This window comes from Chinchilla lanigera, unplaced genomic scaffold (assembly GCF_000276665.1).
Source record: "Chinchilla lanigera isolate Chin_1 unplaced genomic scaffold, ChiLan1.0 scaffold00005, whole genome shotgun sequence".
NCBI classification, from domain to species: Eukaryota; Metazoa; Chordata; class Mammalia; order Rodentia; family Chinchillidae; genus Chinchilla; species Chinchilla lanigera.
In genome coordinates this window covers 19,471,833-19,491,927 of record NW_004955406.1, presented here as the reverse complement: position 1 = coordinate 19,491,927, position 20,095 = coordinate 19,471,833, and the positions used below count along the sequence as shown (strand labels likewise).

The 20,095-nt window shown below is 39.3% G+C and overlaps 1 protein-coding gene across 2 annotated transcripts in view; it reads left to right on the top strand.

Moving 5' to 3' along the window:
• The window catches only part of Acbd6 (acyl-CoA binding domain containing 6), a 177,168-nt gene extending 166,880 nt beyond the window's left edge, over window positions 1–10,288 (top strand). For both annotated transcript variants that reach the window (XM_013521346.1, XM_005374985.2), the window contains one exon: window positions 10,002–10,288. In XM_013521346.1, coding sequence (XP_013376800.1) covers window positions 10,002–10,100 — 99 coding nt within the window. In that variant the 3' untranslated portion in view covers window positions 10,101–10,288. The remainder of the gene's footprint in view (window positions 1–10,001) is intronic.
• Window positions 10,289–20,095: the final 9,807 nt, after the last annotated feature.

The following is a 20,095-nucleotide window of genomic DNA, read 5'->3' as shown; positions in this document are numbered from 1 at the left end:
CTCTTTGTTTTCTCTCCTTGGCCTCCTCCTCATCATGGCTATAGAATAATGAGGAGGCAATTCTTACTAACATCTCAAGTGAGCCATATGGGGTGAAAGCCATTCTTTGTAGCATTTTCTCTCCAGCCTCCCAGCACATTGGGACCCCACAACCAGTTAGTGTCCTCTCCCCAACAGTCAGCACAGGCAGCAGGAATCTTGCTGCAGACCTCTCCAGAGCTCCACCACAGCCTGTACTGTCAGGGGAATAATGGCTTCCAGGGGGGTCTCCCCAGATATTGTGCAAGGTCCTCCTGGTTTACAGCTTCCGAACAGCTCTCACGACCCCAGTCCACTAGACCTTTGACTCCTCGGGCTTAGTCTGTATTCTCATGTTCTCTGAGTCCTTGTTCAGCAGCTGCTCCGCTGCTGACTCTGGACATTTCTGGCTGTCAACGACAGGAGCAAGAGTGACCCCTTGTGTGGCATGTATTCCCAGGGCTTTCTCCATGTTTGAATGATTCACACACGTCCATGGGTGGGCCTCTGCAGCCGGTGCGTGGTGGGCCAATTGTGTCACTGTTTCTCTGTGTCATGGTAGTTCTCAATTGAGCTGCAGTGGCTGGCCTAAGGCCGGTGCGGGACAATGCATACCGCCGTGCAGCTTCCTGGGCACCTGGGGCAATCCTTCCAGGCTCCTGCAAGGCAGGGAGCCAGCCCGAAGACCGGCACTCCCCGCCACGTGGCTTTCCGGGCACTGGGGGCCCTCTTCCCGGGCACTTGAGAGGCAGGGGGCCAGCCCAAGGGCCAGCACTCCCTGCCCCACTGCTTCCCGGGCACCGGGGGCCCTCCTGCCGGGCTCATGTGAGGCTGGGGGCCGGCCCGAGGTCCTGGGCTCCCTGCCCCACGGCTTCCCGGGTGCCCGGGGCCCTCCTTCTGGGTGCCTGTGAGGCAGGGAGCCGGCCCAAAGACCAGCGCTCCCTGCCGTGTGGCTTCCTGGGCAACATCAGTGTATTTTTAAAAGAAAAATATGTCATAACGAAATTAGGTTTATTCAAGGAATTGAACAATGATGTAAATTTTTTTTTTTTTTTTAGACAGGGTCTCGCTATTTAGTTTAAACTGGCCTTGAACTCACTATGTAGCTCAAGCTGGCCTTGAACTCACTGCAATCCTGCTGCCTCAGTCTCCCAAGTGCTGGTGTTACAGACATGCACCACCACGCCTGGTTTGATGTAACATTTTTAAATTTTTTAATGTTGTTTTCTACATTTGCAAATTAGGTGAAACACCATACAGTGAAATCAAATGCAGACAAAACTTTTGAGGAAAGTCAGTACTCATTCTACAAAGCAGTACAGAAAAGTTGTTAAGGCCTTTGCTCTTTTAAGCAAGACTTCTGTGTTCAAATTCCATTCTACTACTGACTTTGGACAGATTATTTAACTCTCTGTATTTCAGTTTCCTCCTGATGAAATAAGAATAGTAACCTCAGAAATTTGGTATGAGAACATAATAAGTTAATACAAGTAAAGTGCTTAGAACAGTGTATATATTCAGCTGACTTTACATTTTATGATAAAAACCCTTGATAAACTAGAAATGTGTAGTTAGGTAACAATAGATATAACAGCACTGCCACCAGAAGAGGGTCAGTGGAAGATACCTGTATAGGAGCAATGTTCCTATATATCCCTGGAATAAGGCTAGTTTAAATCTGAAGCTAATTCTGATAAGACCCGAATGGTAGGGGGCTGGGGATTTAGCTCAGTGGCACAGCGCCTGTCTGCAAGCACGAGGTCGTAAGTTTGATTCCCAGTACTGGGGCGAAAAAAAAAAAAAACAAAAAACCCGAATGGTAAATACTAGAGTGACTACTAAAGGAAAAAACTTAAAAATCTTAAATAAACAAAGAAATCAAAATAAGGCATTAACAATATAAACTGTTACATTCATTTAATGTAAAAGCAAAGCAGTAAAGGAAGACTAGGGGACCCAATATGAGATGACACCTATAGAAAAAAGGAGAAATAGCAGATGTAAATTCTGCTATATTAATCCAGTCAAAAAGCAGAGATTGTCATTATCATTAATCATTATTAATTATCATTAATTATTGTCTTCAAGAGACAATGCCTTTTAGAATCAGAGATATAAATATATTGAAAGTAAAAGGATAGAAAATGTATGTCATGCAAACAAACAACAAAAAAGTGGTGTGACTATAATATCAGACAAAACAGATTTTAAAATGTTACTAGAGATAAAGAAGCACATTTTATCACAATAAATAGATCAAACCATCAAGAAAACACAATGTAAATATATATGTACCTAGAGATGGTATTATAATATATGCAGCAAAAACTGAAATGTGAAGGGGAAAATAGATAATTCAGAAATAATAGTTGGAGTAGCTGATGCTATACCTCAGAGGTAGACCATTTGCCTAAAATAACCCTAGTTTCAATTCATAGGATAGCAAAAAAATAATGATAATAGTATATCCACTTTCAATAATGAATGGAACAGTTAAGCAGAAGATAAACAAGAAAGTAGAAAATTTGAACAATACTATAAACCTATTAGACCTAACAGACATGTTTAGAACATTCCATCCAACAACAACAGAATATACATACCTTTCAAGCACACCTGGAATATTCTTCAGGATAGACCATAAAACAAAGCCTCAGTAAAGTTAAAAGGACAGAAGTAATGCAGAGTATATTCTGCAGCCACTATAGAATGAAATTAGGTATCTAGAGCAGGAAAAAAAAATTGGAAACTCACAAGTATGTTGAAATTAAACAGTACATTCTTGGATAACCATTGCATCTAGAGAGAAATTAGAAGACTTCAAAATGAATATATATATAATCTCAAAACTTATGGGATGGAGCTAAGCAGTGCTTAGATGGAAATACATAGCTATAAATCTTATGCTAAGAAATAAATAATAATATGTCAAATCAATACACAAATCTTCCATCCTGAGGCACTGGAAGAATAGCAGAATACATCTAAATAAAACATGAAGAAAGAAATAAAGATTAGAGTAGAAATATGGAAGTGGTGTCTTGGTTACTTTTCTCTCATTGCTAGGACAAAATACCTGACATCCAAAATTAAGGAAGGAAAGGCTTATTTAGTTCACAGGTTTCACTCCATGCTCGGCTGGCTCCAAGGCAGAGTGGCACATGGCAGAAAGTAACAGTTCATGGCAACAGAAAACAGCAAAAGCAACAAAAGCAAAGGCAGAAGCAGTGGCAAACAGCCTCTTTTCCTCCCTTACATTGTATGCAAACTACCCGCTCCAGGGCAGTTGTAGCACTTACACCCATAATTCCAACATTGGACCATGAATCAATCATAAACTCTAAAAACCTACCCCATGACTGCATGAGGCATTGGGGGGACATCCGGGCACAAACTATAACAAATGGAAAATAGAAAAACAATAGAAAGAAGCAATAAAACCAAAAAGTTGTTTTTTACCAACTAGTCAGCCCTCAAAATTGTGAAAAATAATACATTATTATAGTTACCTACTAGGTTTTGAGCAGTTTGTTATGCAACAGTAAATAACCAGAACTACTTACCCCACATACATAAATCATTTGAGGTGGGTTAAAAGTATAAGTAGGGAAAAGCACAAATTTTAATTTTAGATTATTATATTGAGTAAGAAATGATTTCTTAACAAACATATATCTTACAGTGGTATCTCAGTTGATAAACACTTTCATTTGTGATTTTTTTTTTTTTTTTTTTTTGGTTTTGGTTTTTCTCCAGTACCGGGAACTGAACTCAGGACCTTGCACTTGCCAGGCAGGCGCTTTGCCACTGAGCTAAATCCCCAGCCCCTTTTTGTGAACAATTTTGTTTGCAAACTCTGCATTGGGTGACAAACATGACTGCCACCATCCTTCTCACACAAACACAAATCTTTTCCAAAATCATGAAACAAATTTTTGTGAACCAAGGCACCACTTTACTTTAAATTATGGTAACTTGACCACATTAAAGTTTTGTTTTGTTTGGTTTTTTGAGACAGGGTCTCTGTGTAACCTAGGCTGGCCTTGAACTAGTGGCAATCTTCCTACCTCGTCCTCTTGAGTGCTGGGATTGCAGGTGTGCACCCCCAAGCCTGGCAGAAAATCTTAAACTTAAGCAAAACAACATAATATAAGCAAATTAAAAGTACAGTCTACAAATTAAGAGAAGATATATAAAATGTAAATAACCTACATCCAGTTAGTACTCAGAATATATAAAGAACATCTACCCTGGCAGTAGCAAAAACAATCCAATAGAAAATGGACTGAAAAAAATATGGGCAGTCAGTTCATAAATGAGAAGACCTAAGTGGCAAACAAAAACAAAGTACTCAGCGTCACTAATAATTGTCAGAAGATATAGAAGAACATTACCTCAGTATAATTAAAGCTGTTCATAAGAAACCCACAACCAACATCATACTGAATGGGGAAAAATTCTGAAAAATATTTCCTCTAAAATCAGGAACAGACAAGAGTACTCACTCTTGCTACTTTTTGCCAAGATAGCACTTGAAATTTTAGCTAGAGCAATTAAGCAAGAGAAAGAAATAAAAGAGATACTAATAAGAATGGAAGAAATCAAATTATCCCTACTTATAGATGATGATCTTTTACTTAAAAGATCCTAAAAACCCCTCCAGAAGACTTTAAGATCTGATAAATTCAGCAAAATAGCCGGTTACAAAATAAATACTACACAAAAATCAATAGGTTTTCTGTATCAAGGAATCAATAAGAACAAGATCCTCCATAAAAGAACAGGAAAATTTGAAAGAGAACCCAATAAAACTTTAATAAATGAAAAAATATGGAAATTTTACAACTGATAGGTTAAAATGTAGAACTGGCAGAGGTTAAAAAATGAAACTGTTTCTAAAGGAGTCACAAAAAAGGCAGACAAATAAAGACATGACAAATATAATAGAGAAATTGATTGGAGTAAAAAAGTTCAGCACTTTGAATAGGCATTCCAGAAGAAATTAGAGAGGAATCAATACATGAGGTTATGTTTAGTGATTATTTGTAGAAGTAATAATACTGAAATATTCATATTCAAGAATTATGAAATCTGATCACAATAATCTAAAGTATTCATCTAGTGGAGCATCATACAGCAATGAAAACAAAATACAACCACAGGCAGCTACTTGGAGCAATCTCACAAACACAGTGTGAAGCTCAAGAGCTGGACACAAAAGAGTACATATAGTATGCTTCCCTTAGATAAAGATAGGAGCCAAGCATGCTAGCTCACACCTGTAATCCCAGCTCTCTGAGAGACTGAGGCAAATGGATTGCAAGTTCAAGCTCACCCAGGACAACTTAGCAAGACTTTGTCTCAAAATAAAAAAGGGCTGAGGATATAGCTTAGAGCAGGAGTCCTAGGTTCAATCTGCATTACCCCAAAAATATGAATGAATGAATGAATGAATGAATGAATGAATGAATGAATACAGGAAACAGAAAAACATCCCTAGCATTTGTAGATAGGACAGTGATCACTTGGGAGAAAGTGGGCAGGTTGCAACTGGAGGCGATTATCATGCAAGGGTGCTTCTGATATTCTAATAATGATCCTATTCTTGATCATCTAGGTACTAGTTACATGGAAAATTTATATGTATGACTTTGTTACTCTTGTATGTATTGTATGCTCTAATAAAAAGTTTACACACAAAAATGTCCCAATTTAGATAGAGATAAGGTGGTGGTGTTACTGTTTCTATTTTGATAATCTTTCCAGCAAACTTAGATACTATTTTTCCCTGCCTATAGATGCAAAACTGAAGGCAAGAGAGAAGTGGTGTGATCGTGACAGGGTAGTACAGGTTGTAGGTAGCAGAGCCGAGCCCCTTGGCAGGTCTGATTGCACATTCACTCCTTTTCATAATTTCATAAGTAACTGTAGTTCTGGATTCTCTTAAAATACACCATATCTTGGGGAAAATAATCTTTTATAGAGATAAAATAAAGGAAAATCCTTTATCTTTGGTTACCTTGGTGAGTCAAGGCTAATTTTCAAGCCTATAGGTGAACACATATCTATCTCTGTCTGTGTGCTTTCATATTCTTATATCATCATGCTAGAGATTTGACATTACAAATGTATAAAACATTCAGGAATGTTTCATAAAAAGTAATATTTTAAATTTAATTACTTTTAAAGTAATTCATTTTTAATTTATATTTTCTTCTTATATCGCTGGAGTTTTGCCAGTTTTTGAGGTAGTCAAAATAGTCTTGTATGTAACAGTACTACTATAATTACTATTTATTAAGTATCTGTTATATGCCAGAGAATCAGCTAGGCATATTTTATTTATTTAATCCCTTAATATTAGTTATCCTTTCATTTAGTAGGTGTTCAGTAGCTCTTATACAGTTTATTTTATTTAAGTGCCCTTAACCTAATCTTGAAACTTTTATGAAACTGTAAGTATGGTTAAATCCAGTGAATGCAGACAGTATTAGGGAAGTCTTTGGGGGCTTAGCTATTATTTTTTATGAATTACTGTTCAGCTTGACAGCTGTCCTTGTGTTGACAGCTCTTGTGATTATAGCAGTTGTCAAACTCCATCTTTAGGCAGGTTGTAAATCCTGGCTTCTTCCGATTAAAACTGGGTCAGAGCCAATCACAGGTTAACTAGAGGCCAGTATTCTACTACTGTATGCCCTCACTAGTTCATGCTGAATGGTCTTTGTCTAGCAGCATATTAAAATCCTTGTTTGCCTATATTTTATATGTTTTGAGTCTTCAGATATTGCTCATCTTGTTATTTTTGTGATTAAATATGGTCTTTGCCGAAGAGTATATTGGTGTAAGTGTGGTCTTCCTTACAAATGACCCGTTAGCCTTCCCCTCCTCTTCCTCCATTGGGAATACTAATATCATTGCATCTGTGTCTCCCAGGGGAAATCAAGGCTTTTCCTTGCACGTGTGGTCATGTGATTGCAAAGTGGGCAGGCTTTGTATCCTCATGAGCCCACGGTCTTCCACGTAAAGCACCATCTGTTCTATTCCTTCCATGCTGTTGCAGGGCAGTGGGAGGAGACATTAGAGTGAAAATAAATAAAATAAAAAAGAAAGAAATTCATCATCAAAACCCTGAGGATTAATGGAGTCAGAGGCTCACTGCTCTGAATGAAAATTCATCTTCACCTGTGCCAGTGTCAGGGCTGCCTCTATGGCATTTGACAAATAGAGGTTCCCAGGATACCATAAATTCAGCAATAGTTCTAGTCCCTGTAGACTTGCTCAAGCTTTTCCAAGATGGGCTTATGAGTGTTTTTGTGTTTCCTGGCACATTGTGGGCACCATTATACCCCCTCATTAACTTGGTAAAATGTTAGCCCTCTCCTTGTCCTTCTCTCATCTTGCCCTTTGGTCTGAAGGGGTGGGAAGCTTACACATTTCTGAAAGATGATTCTACTCAGAATTGTACTTTACTGAAAAAGCTAAAGGTGGGGAAATCAATTAAGTAATGAATCTTGAACAGATTCTAAGTTCTCAGCACTGTGCTACATGGAGAGGAAAACAGGGAGAAAAGAAAAGAGAAAGAAAAAAAGACAGGGAGGGAGAGAAAGAAAAGAAGGAATGAAGAGAGGTAGGGTGGGAAGGAGGGAAGAAGGAAGGAAGGAAGGAAAGAAGGAAGGAATGTGATCAGATGATCAAGTAGCTCACCATCTAATTGGGGGTACCAAGTATATTTTTCAACAACTGTTGAGCATCGATATGTGCCAGTCTCCCACGGACACTGCAGGTGACCTATCAGGATAAATTCACCTGTCAGGCTTAAAAGGAAGGACCCCTTTCCTTTAAGTCAGTCTTGTCTCCTTTTTTTCTCTCTGCTATAATTTCCTGATTGTTTATACTGTTGTGAGAGTATATCATTGCATAAACCTCAGACTTGTTATTAAAATTTTGTTTATATGGATACCACATTCCTTACTCTGAAGTACTGTCTTGCAACTCTTAAATTCCAAATTTAAATCTCATTTTATAGTTAGACTTGAGCTAAAATTTCACTCACATCTGTCAAATCAGTAAATTGCCCAGTCGCATTTTCTTAGTCGGTTGGCTATAGTCTTCTAGATGTGGAATTTAAAAATTAAGCTCTGTTGCTGAGTTGGTACCCACGATTTTATCATATCTCACTGCCGGGAAGATCATTTCATCATACAGCATACATAAAATTAATGTCTCTTTGTCTGAAAGAGCCATCTTTCGAGGTTTCATCTATTGCACATATCCACTTATCCCTGATCTTCATGTTAAGTATTGGGTTAAATTTGAACTAAGTATGGTCTGATAGATTATGTTGGCTATTATACTGAAATACAGATTTATACACTGGGGAGTTTGTTCTTCAGATACCACTAAAAAGGTCTCAGTTTAAAATTTAACCAAACACTCCTCACTATAAGTTGAGACTGAAAGCTGTGGTATAAAGGTTAAGTGGTTACTGTTCAAAAAAGAGTTGTTACGTAGCTGATCCTACACAGGTTCAATCCCTTCTCACAGCTACCTGATACTAGGAAATGTACCTTTAGCTTTCTTCTTTTTTATAAGAGGCTCTTCTCCATGTAAATCTAATTTAGTATACAGGGATTCGTGGTTAAACTCTTCAGAAATTCAAAATAAAAACTTTGATTAAAATTATTTTGGGAATCAATTTTAAATTCTTAATGTAAGAGGTGAATTGAGATGTAGCTCAGTGGTAGAGCATGTTCCTAGCATGCTCTCCTAGCATATGTGAGACTCAGGGTTCAACCTCTAGCACCACCCAAAAGAAATAAAAAAGAATCTCAAAGGGATGTTATAACCTTAAATGCTTTTTGTAGCCTATAATGCCAAATTTTTATCCAGTGTAGCTACCCCAGTAGACGTTGAGAAGTCTAAAGAGAAGTTACCCTTGTTCTGGTGCTCCTCAAAGCTTGGCATTGTCATAGTTTTTAGTTTTTACAAATCAGTAAGTATGAAATGTTATCTCTTGGTTTTAATTTTCATTTCTCAGGTTACTAATGTGATTGTTCATCTTTTCATATGTTTATTGCCATTTATGTTTCATCTTGATTAAATGCCTATATTTGCCTTTATCCCAGTTGTCCGAGCCTCATCTAATTATTAAAGCTGTGATGCCAGTTTTGCCATAAATCAAGTTTCCATATATATGCAAAATAGATGGCTCTTTGTTGATCTGTTTGTATATCCTGGGCTAAACCATGCTCCATGGTATCTTTATAAGAAGTCTTAATGTCTGTAGGCCCCTCTACCCCATGATTTGGACTTACCTGTGACACCCATTGGTGATATTGTTTTTAAATTCTGTAGAGGAATGGTGTAATTACCAGTATAGTTTTTTTTTTCTTTTTTACATTTACAACTTACTTACTCATTCATTTACTCACCTACTTATTGCAATACCAGGAATTGAATCCAGGGCCTTCCCACTGAGCTACATGCTTTTTGTTTTGAAACAAAATCTCACTAAATTGCTATATTGCCCAGGCTGGGCTCAATTTACAAATTTTAAAGGTCAGTTAGTTATACATATACCTCTGCCCAAAGACAAAGCATAATGTTTTCTTTGACACTTAAAGTGCTTTTAGCTTTTCAATGTGTCTACACACCTATCATTCTGAAACATAGATGAAAGTAAAATAGATACTTACTGTATTTTTTATTCTTTGCCTTCACCCTGTCCTTAAAGAACAGGATTGTAAAGCAAAAAATGTGTTTGTGTGTCTGTTTTAGGCAACCAGAAAGGTAAATTTGATTTTCCTAGGATTTGAAAAATCCAGCATCATGCACTGTTCTCATTACAAAGCCTGATCATCCTTCAGCCATTGTAAAATTGTTCACTATTCGGTATTCCTCAGCACTCGCCTTTCTTACTGAAGTGTAGTAGTTTCTCAGTCTCACGGTAAACTTGTTTTCTTAGATGTCAATTTTCCTTTCAGCTGCTGCCTGTGAGTTTTTGGATATTGTGGAGCTGCTGCTCCAGTCTGGTGCTGACCCAGCTCTCCGGGACCAAGATGGCTGCGTGCCAGAAGAGGTGACAGGCTGCAAAGCAGTTTCTTTGGTGCTGCAGCGGCACATGGCTAGCAAGGCTTAATGAAAACCCTGGAAAACCAGTCTAATATGGGAGAGAGCTTCAAGGATGAAAGAAAGCTGCAGAAATAATACTTCTTTCACCAGTCATCTTTGGTATGCATTGGCTAATAAAATCAGTTCTGAGGATCAGAGATTTTGAAGTGTCAGCAATTCATTCTACATGCATGCATTCTGAGAAGTACAGTTTTGGTGATGAACATGTATACTGTGCATAATATAATCCAATTCTGCCAAGCGTGCTCTGAAATTTATCACTGTTCTAGAAGGTAGGGAGAGGAGGAGACAGATCATATTTCACAATATTAAACATGGCTCTTTTTTAGAAAACATACAGAAGCAAAATGTGCCCAACAGCACTGCCCTTACAGAGAAAGTGTCATGAAATCCTAGTGCGCAGATCATATGACCTTGTAGCATTGTCTAGGAAGCTAAAATGTTTATTGTTTTGTCAGACAGCGTTGGGAACATGAGAGAGAAGTCCTAAGAAAAAGAAACCAAAAGAGAGAAAAGGCAGAATTTTGTCAGATTAAGGTATCAAAGCATGGCAATAACCAAAGTTACTGGAAACCTAAAAACCTTGGGCATTTTAGGATACTACAGTAGTCAGTGACCTTAATCTAAGACTGAAACACAGTTTCTGGAACATTCACCAGTTAGGTCAGGATTCCTGAAACTTACCTTTACAAAATGAGAGAGGAATTTTGTAGTATACAGCTGCAGTCTCTGTAAACAGAGCTCAAGCCTGAACTTCTAGGCCTGTCTGGGGCTAATAGCTAATGTTGAATTTTTACAGCAGAGCTTCAGGTTTGTATTAATAACATAGGCACATATGCTACAGTTTCTGTCGCACACTTTATCTTTAAGTAGAAACTGTGATGTGCCACTGTGGTCCTCGGTTTTCACCTTTAAGTCTCAAGGATTCCATCTGAAGAATTCCTTGAGGTTCTTATCATCTATAAGGAAAATAGTTATCATAGGAAGAGAAGCGAAATGAGAAATGAGTGAAGATGCAAACATAACCATTTAGAAGATTTTTTTTGAGTGAGTGTTACTATTAAGATAGCAAGCAATAAACTTGCTCAGTAGAGCCCTCAACAGCAGAAAGAATTTCATTAGCTTGAACTAACCTGTCCTTATAAAACAGTCTCCCCCATAAAAGAAATGAGGCATATTAATTCTGTTTGTTTTATGATTTTTCTAGCCTAACTTCTTGCTTTCTGAGATGAAACCAAAACTATTCATCAAGACTATTCATTTTTTAAATAGTTTACAATCTGTCTGTGGAAGTGATGTGCACATTAGCAGATACTGAAATGTATTTCTAATAGAACATTTTCTGCATTGTCTGTTCTTTCACCACCATCCTAGTAACATTGCACTGAAATGTTCAGGTAAACTTGATCATGCTCCACGTTAAGGAAATGGTTCGAGAAACTACGCATCAGTCACAGCAAAAGTGACCATGATGTTGCATGCAGCTTATGTTTTGTTTGTTTTTCAGTGCCAGGAATTGAACCCAGGGCCTCATCCATACTACACAAGTGTTGTATCGCTGAGCTACATCCCCTGCCCTTTTTTATTTTGAGACAAGGTCCCACTAAGTTGCCTAGCCTGGTCTTAAGCTTGTAGTTGTTCTGCCTCAGCCTTTCAAATAGCTTGGAGTACAGGCATGAACACCACACCCAGCTATGTGCAGTTTTTAATTATTATTATTATTATTTTGTACATACTTGAAGGAATGGGACATGCTTTAAAAAAAAAAAAAAAGAAAGAAATATTGGGAATCTTTAAAGAGGCACAGGCTGAGAAGTTGGACTCCGATCTGTTTGACCTCTGATTCTGTGGCAGAACAGATACGGGCCCACATGTTCAATTCTGTGTGACTAATGAGGCCTTAGTATATGTGTTTAGCATTTTTTATTTTTCAGAATGCTTTCATAGGCATAATTTATTATCGACCCACAATTATCCTATAAATTTGGTAGAGCAAATGTTATAGAGTCTGCTTACATGAAGAAGAGTCAGACATAAAAGCAGATTAGTTCATTTGCCCAAGATCACAGAAATGGTAACCATACCACAACTAGAACCGGGTCTACTAATCCCAATCATTTCACTTAAACTACAGCACTTACTGAAGTTTTCAAGCCTTTCCTCCATCAACCCACAGATGCTTCCAGAAGAGTTACCAAATGACAGGCAGTAGCCTGGGCCAGTGGCACTATCTTGCCCATTAGCGTGACCATTTAGAGTTAACTAAACAGGTCTCAAGATACTACATGAGGTATTTTGAAAAGCCTCATAGAATTTTGAATTATCCAGAAACCAAATCCTACCCTCCTGTTATCTTGTTTGGAAATTTATTTTTTTCTCTTTAAAATTAAAAAAAAAAATTTAAACCAAATCCTTAAACCTGTTGTAACTGTATCTCTAATAAAGATATAAGGAGTCAGCAACTGGCTGCAATTTTATCTCTTATGCTTGTCAGGTAGAAGGTAACAACCAAAGTACAATATCTGGAATTCTATCTATTATATCTTTTTTTAATGTTTCAGCATTTTCCAGCTAAAAGGTTGCTATAATCCAGTGAACCTTTCTATTAAATAGGTATTTCTTAGCTTCCTGCCAGGTTTAACTACTTAGCTATAGGTTATTATTTCATGTACAGTACATGATCTCTAAGATTAATGAGTAAGGTATGTGCCTGTAGCAGAGTTGACCATGAGTTGCAGAAAGCTTTAGGATCCAGGCAAATATATGCTTCAGCTGAACATGAATACTTTTAAATGTTTACTTTTTAAATTAAAACATTAAGGCTTTTATCAAACTTTGAGGCACTTAAAAAAATCTCTTAATAAATGAATGAAGAGATTAACATAAATGTTTATCGCTAAATAGTTGTATAATCCACCAGCTCTAATTTAGTGATGAAAATATTGAGTTTAAATATGCATGAATGAATTTCAAATCCCAAATCCTGAGGTAATTTTGGATTACATATTTCATAAAAGTTATAAACTATATTTGAACAATTCTAAGATGCCAGTTTTTTCACATTAACATATCCAAAATCAAGTATCTTTTTCCCACAGTGGCATGCCATAGTTGAATTGGTAGTGTTTTCATTGGTTTTTTTTTTTTTCCCTTAATGATGCATAGATTAAAATACCTTCCTTTCCCCATCAGTAAAAAGCTCCCTGGCCCTAAAGCCCAAATCGAGGTATTTACAAGTTAGAAGCTGCTTTATAGTCAGAGCAAAATCTCTTGCTGAATTTCTTCATACAGATCTCAGAAGGAAAATTAGTCAGCAGGAGGGTTAAAAAACCACATGGGAGACACAGGGGGGGCCTCACCCTCAACAGGCGGTTTTCCCACAGTGGAACTCTGGACACTGAGCGCGGGCTTCTTTTCTAGGTGGGAACTGAGCATTGAACCTAGAACTACTGAATGCAGTAGCTGAGCTTGTGGGACTATAAAGGCATGAAGGAGTAAAAGGGGTGACTCGACTCAGCGGGCTGCCCACGGCAGCAGCAGAAAATTCATCATCTACACTGTAGCCAGGATTTATTTTCTCTCACTCATGTAGCAACCCTGGCTTCCATTTTAATATTTAGAAGGTGGGTTCAGTTGATGGACACGCTGTGTAATAAAAAGCTCTTTTAAAGTATGTGCAGAAGCACGCACACAGGATAAAAAGTGCCTCCACCGGTGCTCATGGCTTTCATGGAGTACATTTGTGAAGCCCAGAGCTTAGTCCTGGATATGTTTATAGCACTTTAGCTCTGTTTGTTAGTTTGGAACCTTTCCAAAAAAAAAAGAGAAAGACATATATTATTGTTTATAATCTGCTTTATTCCTCCAAACCTTGAGTGAACAGACTTGTGGATTGCTGTTTAAATCCCTCAGTGCCTTTAACTACCGATGCAGAAAGTGGTTAATGCGCATTCTAAACGAAGCTTGGCATCCACTCCAGGAAATCACTTTAATTGAGAAGCATTAAATGTTAAAATGATTTTTTTTAAAAAAGGCCAGCACACATACTGAGTATAAAAGTCCTGGCCACCAGTAATATAGTTTCTTGGTTATCATATGCCTCCAGCCTCGTGAGCTTTAAGCCCTGCACTTGACAGGTGTCGAAAAAGTGACTTTAATTCTCCAGGCCGCTGTCTGCAGACAGCCACCCATGAGCTGGCCAGTGAGCAGGCAGCCTTCAAGGACTCCACTCTAGAGGAGGGGAGTAGCTGTCAACTTTATGGATGTTTGTTTTCTGCAATAATAAACTGGTCCCGGGTGACTAAAATACGAGATTTAACCCCAAAGTCCTTGCCTGGGCTTTCCATTGCTGTGCAGAAGCCATCTGTTGAAACCTATTTACTATTTTAATGGCCTTTTAAAAAAAAAACCTGCTTGCTTCCAATTCAAGAGTGTGCCAAGACTACTTTTTTGGGTCTATATTTTATCTTTCATAAAGCGATACCCGGCCTTTCCCAAATCCCCAAACCCCTCCCAACCACAGGCGATCTTGGTCCAGGCTTGGCAAGCAAGAGGTATCCAATAAATCTTTCCTTAAAAAGCCCCTAGGGACAGCTCAGCCTGTGTCAGCCTTATAAACTGTGACCAGTTCAGTGGTCCACCGAGCCATCCAGGGTGTAAGTCAGTTATGTGCAGACGGTTTTCTCTTAGGAGGCCCTCTGTGGTCCTACTTTTGACCATATCAACATTTTGAGAAGGGAAAATGTGCATTTTGCCAGGTACAGCCCATGATTTGTTTGATATAATTGTAAAATAAACTAGTTTGTACATAGTATCTAAGTCTGATGTTTGTGTTTGGGGAAAGGACCAAAATTTTTTAAAATCACTGAAAGAAAAGAGTGTGAATGGGCAATCCTGAAATCACACTGGCAGAAATAGGAGAAAAGAGTGAATGAAAGGTGATAAAGAGATAAATGTTACATGCAAAAGCCCATGTCTGCTTTCTCTGAAAGGATGTAACATACTCTTCCTAGGGCAGGAGCCAGTTATTTAAAAGACCTATATGTAATAATTTGGATGTCTTTATGATCCCCTTGTCCTAGTGACTTAGTCCCATTTTATAAACATGGTCGTCCCTCTTCCTACCTGCATAGTGTTGCCCCAGCCCATGGCCAAACACTGTTTACCTCCCTGCAACAGCCGTGATCCAGATATTTACCCAAACTGAGCTTGACCACTGTTCCTTGCACTAGCCATGCGAAGGGACTTTATGAAGAAAGGTGCTAGGAATTTTGAATGATAATACTGAAATAACATCTAATGGAGAGCAGCAAAGGATTAAAACCTTTCCTCTTGCACAGAGAAGGACAATTTTAAACCACATCTGAAGAATTAGATCTAAGGAAGTACATTCAGCTATGTTGAAGCTCGTCTCTCTTAGTGATTTTACTTCTAGCTTAGCAATTGGTTCTAATTCGCAGCATTGTCTTTGATCTCTTCCTAGCTTTATATGATTTTAGCTGAATAGAATCCTGGGTCTAAGGAGAAAGAATGGAAACACTGACCATTGAGCCTACATTTATTGTCCTGAATGGATCTTATGTAATGCTTTCTGGCCAGTTGATTTCTTTATTCTTTAAGCAGTTGTTCTTCTAGGACATCTGTGTCAGAAAATCTGTTCAGGAGCTGCTGTCTAGTGACCAAACCAAAAAAGAAGAAAGGGAAGGAAGGGAGGGAGGGAGGAAAGAAGGAAGGACAGGAGGAAGGAAGGGAGAGAGGGAGGGAGGGAGGGATCAAAAAGGAAGGCAGGGAAGGGAGAGAAAGCAAGAATGCTGCACACAAAATGACAGATGTTGGCACTCCCACTGTCTGAGGAGTTTCAGAATTCATTCCAAGTACTCCAGAATAACTAATAGCTGTGATAGATGAGTTTCCCTGCCCATCCTCCCTAGCCAGACTATGGGCACTGTCCAACTTTCTGCAGTGATAGAAATGTTTGCTATCTGTGTTGTCCAAACACCATAGCCACTCATCAGAAATAGCTGCTGAGCTCTTAAAGTATGGCTGGTGTGTTACTGAACTTTTAGTTTTATTTCATGTTAGTCATTTTAAGTGTAAATAGCCATGCACCTTGTAGCTACTACATTGAACAGTGAGACTGTGGTAACACTACTAGGAAAGTCTGCTCTAATATTTCTACAATGAAATCCCAGTTCTAAAGAAACCCTTTGGCTTTGTAGCTTTTGTTTTGTTGGTTTTTAATAATTTTAAGGGCTGGCAATATAGCTGGGGTGGAGCACTCACTAGCATGCCCAGGGCCCTGGGTTCAGTCCCCAGTACCCCAAAACAAAAAGTGTTGTTCTTTCATTCCAGCTAAATTTCAGGGCCTACACACTAATATATCTCCTACAGAGAAAAAATTCAGGAAATGTGGAAATTTTCCTAGAAAATGCTTGCCCAGGAATCCAGATGAGGTATTTCTGTCCTCTTGCCCTCCTTACCCAAATATAGATATCTGCACATCTTGAAGGAAAAAGTTATAATTGTGAATTTGACTGTGACAGGACAAACAGTAAAATTACGTGGTCAACAGATATTTTTTTCTGCCTCTTCTCTTAAGTTTAAGGACAAATGATGGTTCCCTCAAGAAACTGCTGTTAGCAAAACCAGACAGCCTCCTCCACTCAATCCTTTATTAACTGATTCTGGTGTTTCGTGGCTTTTAAGTAGTTGTGGCGTTCAGAATTATATTTTTGGTTTCCTTCTGGTGATGAAAGGATCCCACTGTCAGCCTAGGTTTCTATTCTATGTCAATAGAAAAAATGCTCAGAAAAACCAAATGAAAAGCAAGACACGTCAGCTTCTAAAGAATTTCCATATTTATTTTATACAGTTTTACCATACACATCTCATGCCAACATACAGGAGGCATATACAAACGCACCGGCTTCTGCTCTCCAGAGTCACATGGCAATAAATAAGAGTGGGTCCTTTTTGTTGTTATTTTTCTTTTTTTTTTTCTTTTCCAGGACACAGGACTTTTATTTATTTTTAACTGTACAAAATTTACACTGGGAAGAGTGAGGGCAACAATCCAGAGCAGAAGGGATCTGGGACCTTGAGGTCTGAATGCAAACTCAGTGCAGCTTCTAGGGTCCTCCAGCCCTAAACCTGCTCGTTAGGCTGAACACAGTCCTCAAGCGGGAAAGTACAGTGTGGTCCTTGTCTCTAGGTGGGCACCAGGTGAGAGTGGGGGTGTCCCTGCCCTGCCCACCTGTGCTCTGCCTCTAAGCAAAGAAACGCTTGGTGCACCTCCCAAACCTGCAGCTGTCTCCTCCCCAGAGCGAGCAGCATGAAACTGTGCTTTTAGTGTGGTCCTACCAAGCAGAGTGTGGATGGGATGACTGCTGAGCTCTCTCCTTTTGGCTCCAATCACTGTTAGCGCAGTTGGAGCAACTACTGCAAAAAGGGCCAATTGACCAATCCAAGAAAGAGAGAGCCAGTGATGTGCTTTTATTTAGCTTTCAGCATGCCCAGAGCCCGTCAGCAGCAGGCAATAAAACAAAACTCATTTCCGCTTAATTGAATTTTTCTTCATCTCACCGTTTCCAATTTTTAAAGTGCAATGTTTAAAAATGAGCTTCCTCAGGCCTTCCAGACCCTGCTGGCTGAGGAGGTGTGGTCAGTATTTCCATGGTTATAACCAAGGTGTCAGTTGTGGCATATGGGAGGAGCTGTGCGGGGTTTAGGTGTCGTGGTAGACTGTCACAAAACACAGCATTTGCTAATCAGAAGCCCTGAACACCTCCTGAAAGAAGGTAGTTCTTAGGGTGTTTTTGTTTTGTTTTCAATACTGGGGACTGAACCCAGGGGCTTGTACATGCTAGGTAAGCGCTTTACCACTGAGCTAAATCCCCAGCTCTTTTTTATTTTTATTTTGAAACAGGGTCCTGCTAAGTTGCCCAGGCTGGCCTCATGAGCTCCTCCTGCCTGAGCCTCCTGAGTAGCTGGGATTATAGAGTGCCTGGCCTCTACAAATTTTTTATACTTCCTGGCAAAATCAATTCAAGAATGAAGATCGAATAGCTTCCAATTATATCACTATATTTTGTTTTAAAATGGCACAAAAAACTTTTAAGGACTCTGCCAGATGCTCTTCGTAGGTTATAATCCCTGTTGCTTCACGATATTAATTTGCAGGACCAGTATGGTAGTTGATGTTGATCTTATATTTGTTCACAACAGATGAGGCACGAAAGAAAAAGCACAAAAACTGAAAGGAATTTGCCTGGGGTTGCACAGCAGATCCTTGAAGGGGCAACAAAAACCACTTTCCAACAACGTGATTTAGCCACTGGGCCAGTTAGCCCTTATTTGGTTGGTTGGTTTTTTTTTGTTGTTTTTTTTTTTAACCCCATGGTTTTATTACTTTTGGGCAAATACAGAGTTCTCCACTAAGTTAGCCACTCACTTCTCATTTTTGCTTATGTGAATTACTACCGGAAATGCAGGGTGGGAGGTGGAAGGGATGTTAATTTGCTCCAGTATTTAGAAGCTTCCTCCTCAAGCCTATTGGGCAGGCACTGCGGATAGTAGCTGTTAACTGGTTTCTTAGAGTCAAAGATAGGCCCAACTATTGTAAATGAGACCTGTTAGAGAAAAGATCTCATTTCACTTTTTTAAAGGTATGCATGTCATTTAGCAAGGGGAAGACAGCAGGTCGTACCTGCTCCCCCGACGATACAGGCTACTCAGCCGTAGAGGAGCGTCTCTAAGAGAATCTAAAGGAAATGTCCTGCTCCTCTCCATCTCCGAACCACAGAGAACCAGGGAACAGTCTTGACGTGCGTGTTTATCGGTGGCACCAGCGCACCCATCATGCAAACCCAACTTGCAGAAGATCACTTCAAATCTAAGACTTGTCCTGGCTGTGCTTCTGACTGGGGACCAGTGCTTGCCTTCTCTAGGGAGCTAGCTCTGGGGAAGGAGCTTAATGCTCTCCTGGCCTTCTGGTCAGTAGTCTCCCAAGATCTTTTCCAGGTAGCCAGCCCAAATGAAACCAAACACTACTGCTAATTTCACGGTGCTGCCTACTGAGTCCCTCAGAAGACTTATTTTATTAGTACGAATGAGGACAGCCTCCCATTCTTCCATCACTGAATTAAGAATATGATGAACTCACTTACGAGAACAAAAACTGATCAGTTTAAATTGGTCTTCAACAGTGCTACACAATCACCAAAAATATGAAGTGCCTCTGATGTTATGTGATACTAAGCCAAGTAGTCAGGGTACACGGTCACCTGGCTGACACAACTTTTCAACTGGATTGCCCGGCATAGGTTTTCACCTGTGTATTGTGAGCAGCCTGATGAGAATGGTGTGTTGAATGGTGGGCTCCAGACAGTTGCAGTTTCCTTTCCTTCACACGGCTTGTCGTCTAGCCATTTGCGTCTCCATCCCCAAACAGCATTCACACTGTTGGGGAATTTCAGTAGCACAGAACTGGACAGACTTAACACACCACCATCCATAAATATGGATCCTCCAAAAAGTCTGTGTTTGCAGACTCCCCAAGCAAAGACCAGGGCAGTTGCAGCCCACCCAAAAACAAGGGTACTGCACAAAACTGATCAGAGAAAAGGCAGTCTGACAGCTGACCCAGGAATTACTGACTCTATCTTTTAAAGAAGCTTACTCAAACTAAGTGTAGTCTTGAAGAGGGGCTTACAAACGATACAACAATCATTTCCTCCTTTAGTCTGCCTACCACCTACCTAAATCTCTGCAGTCCTTAAAATGTGATCAACCATTCACAAGGGTCTCTAGGGTTTTGGTCTCAGCATGTGAAAAAACAGCAATGCCTTCTTGCCCTTTCCTACCCCCCGATCTTAAAGGATTGTAGGGCTAGAAGAAGCAAACCATGCTTTCCCAAGGGGCAGGAATACATTCCAGCTGGCTAAATTTC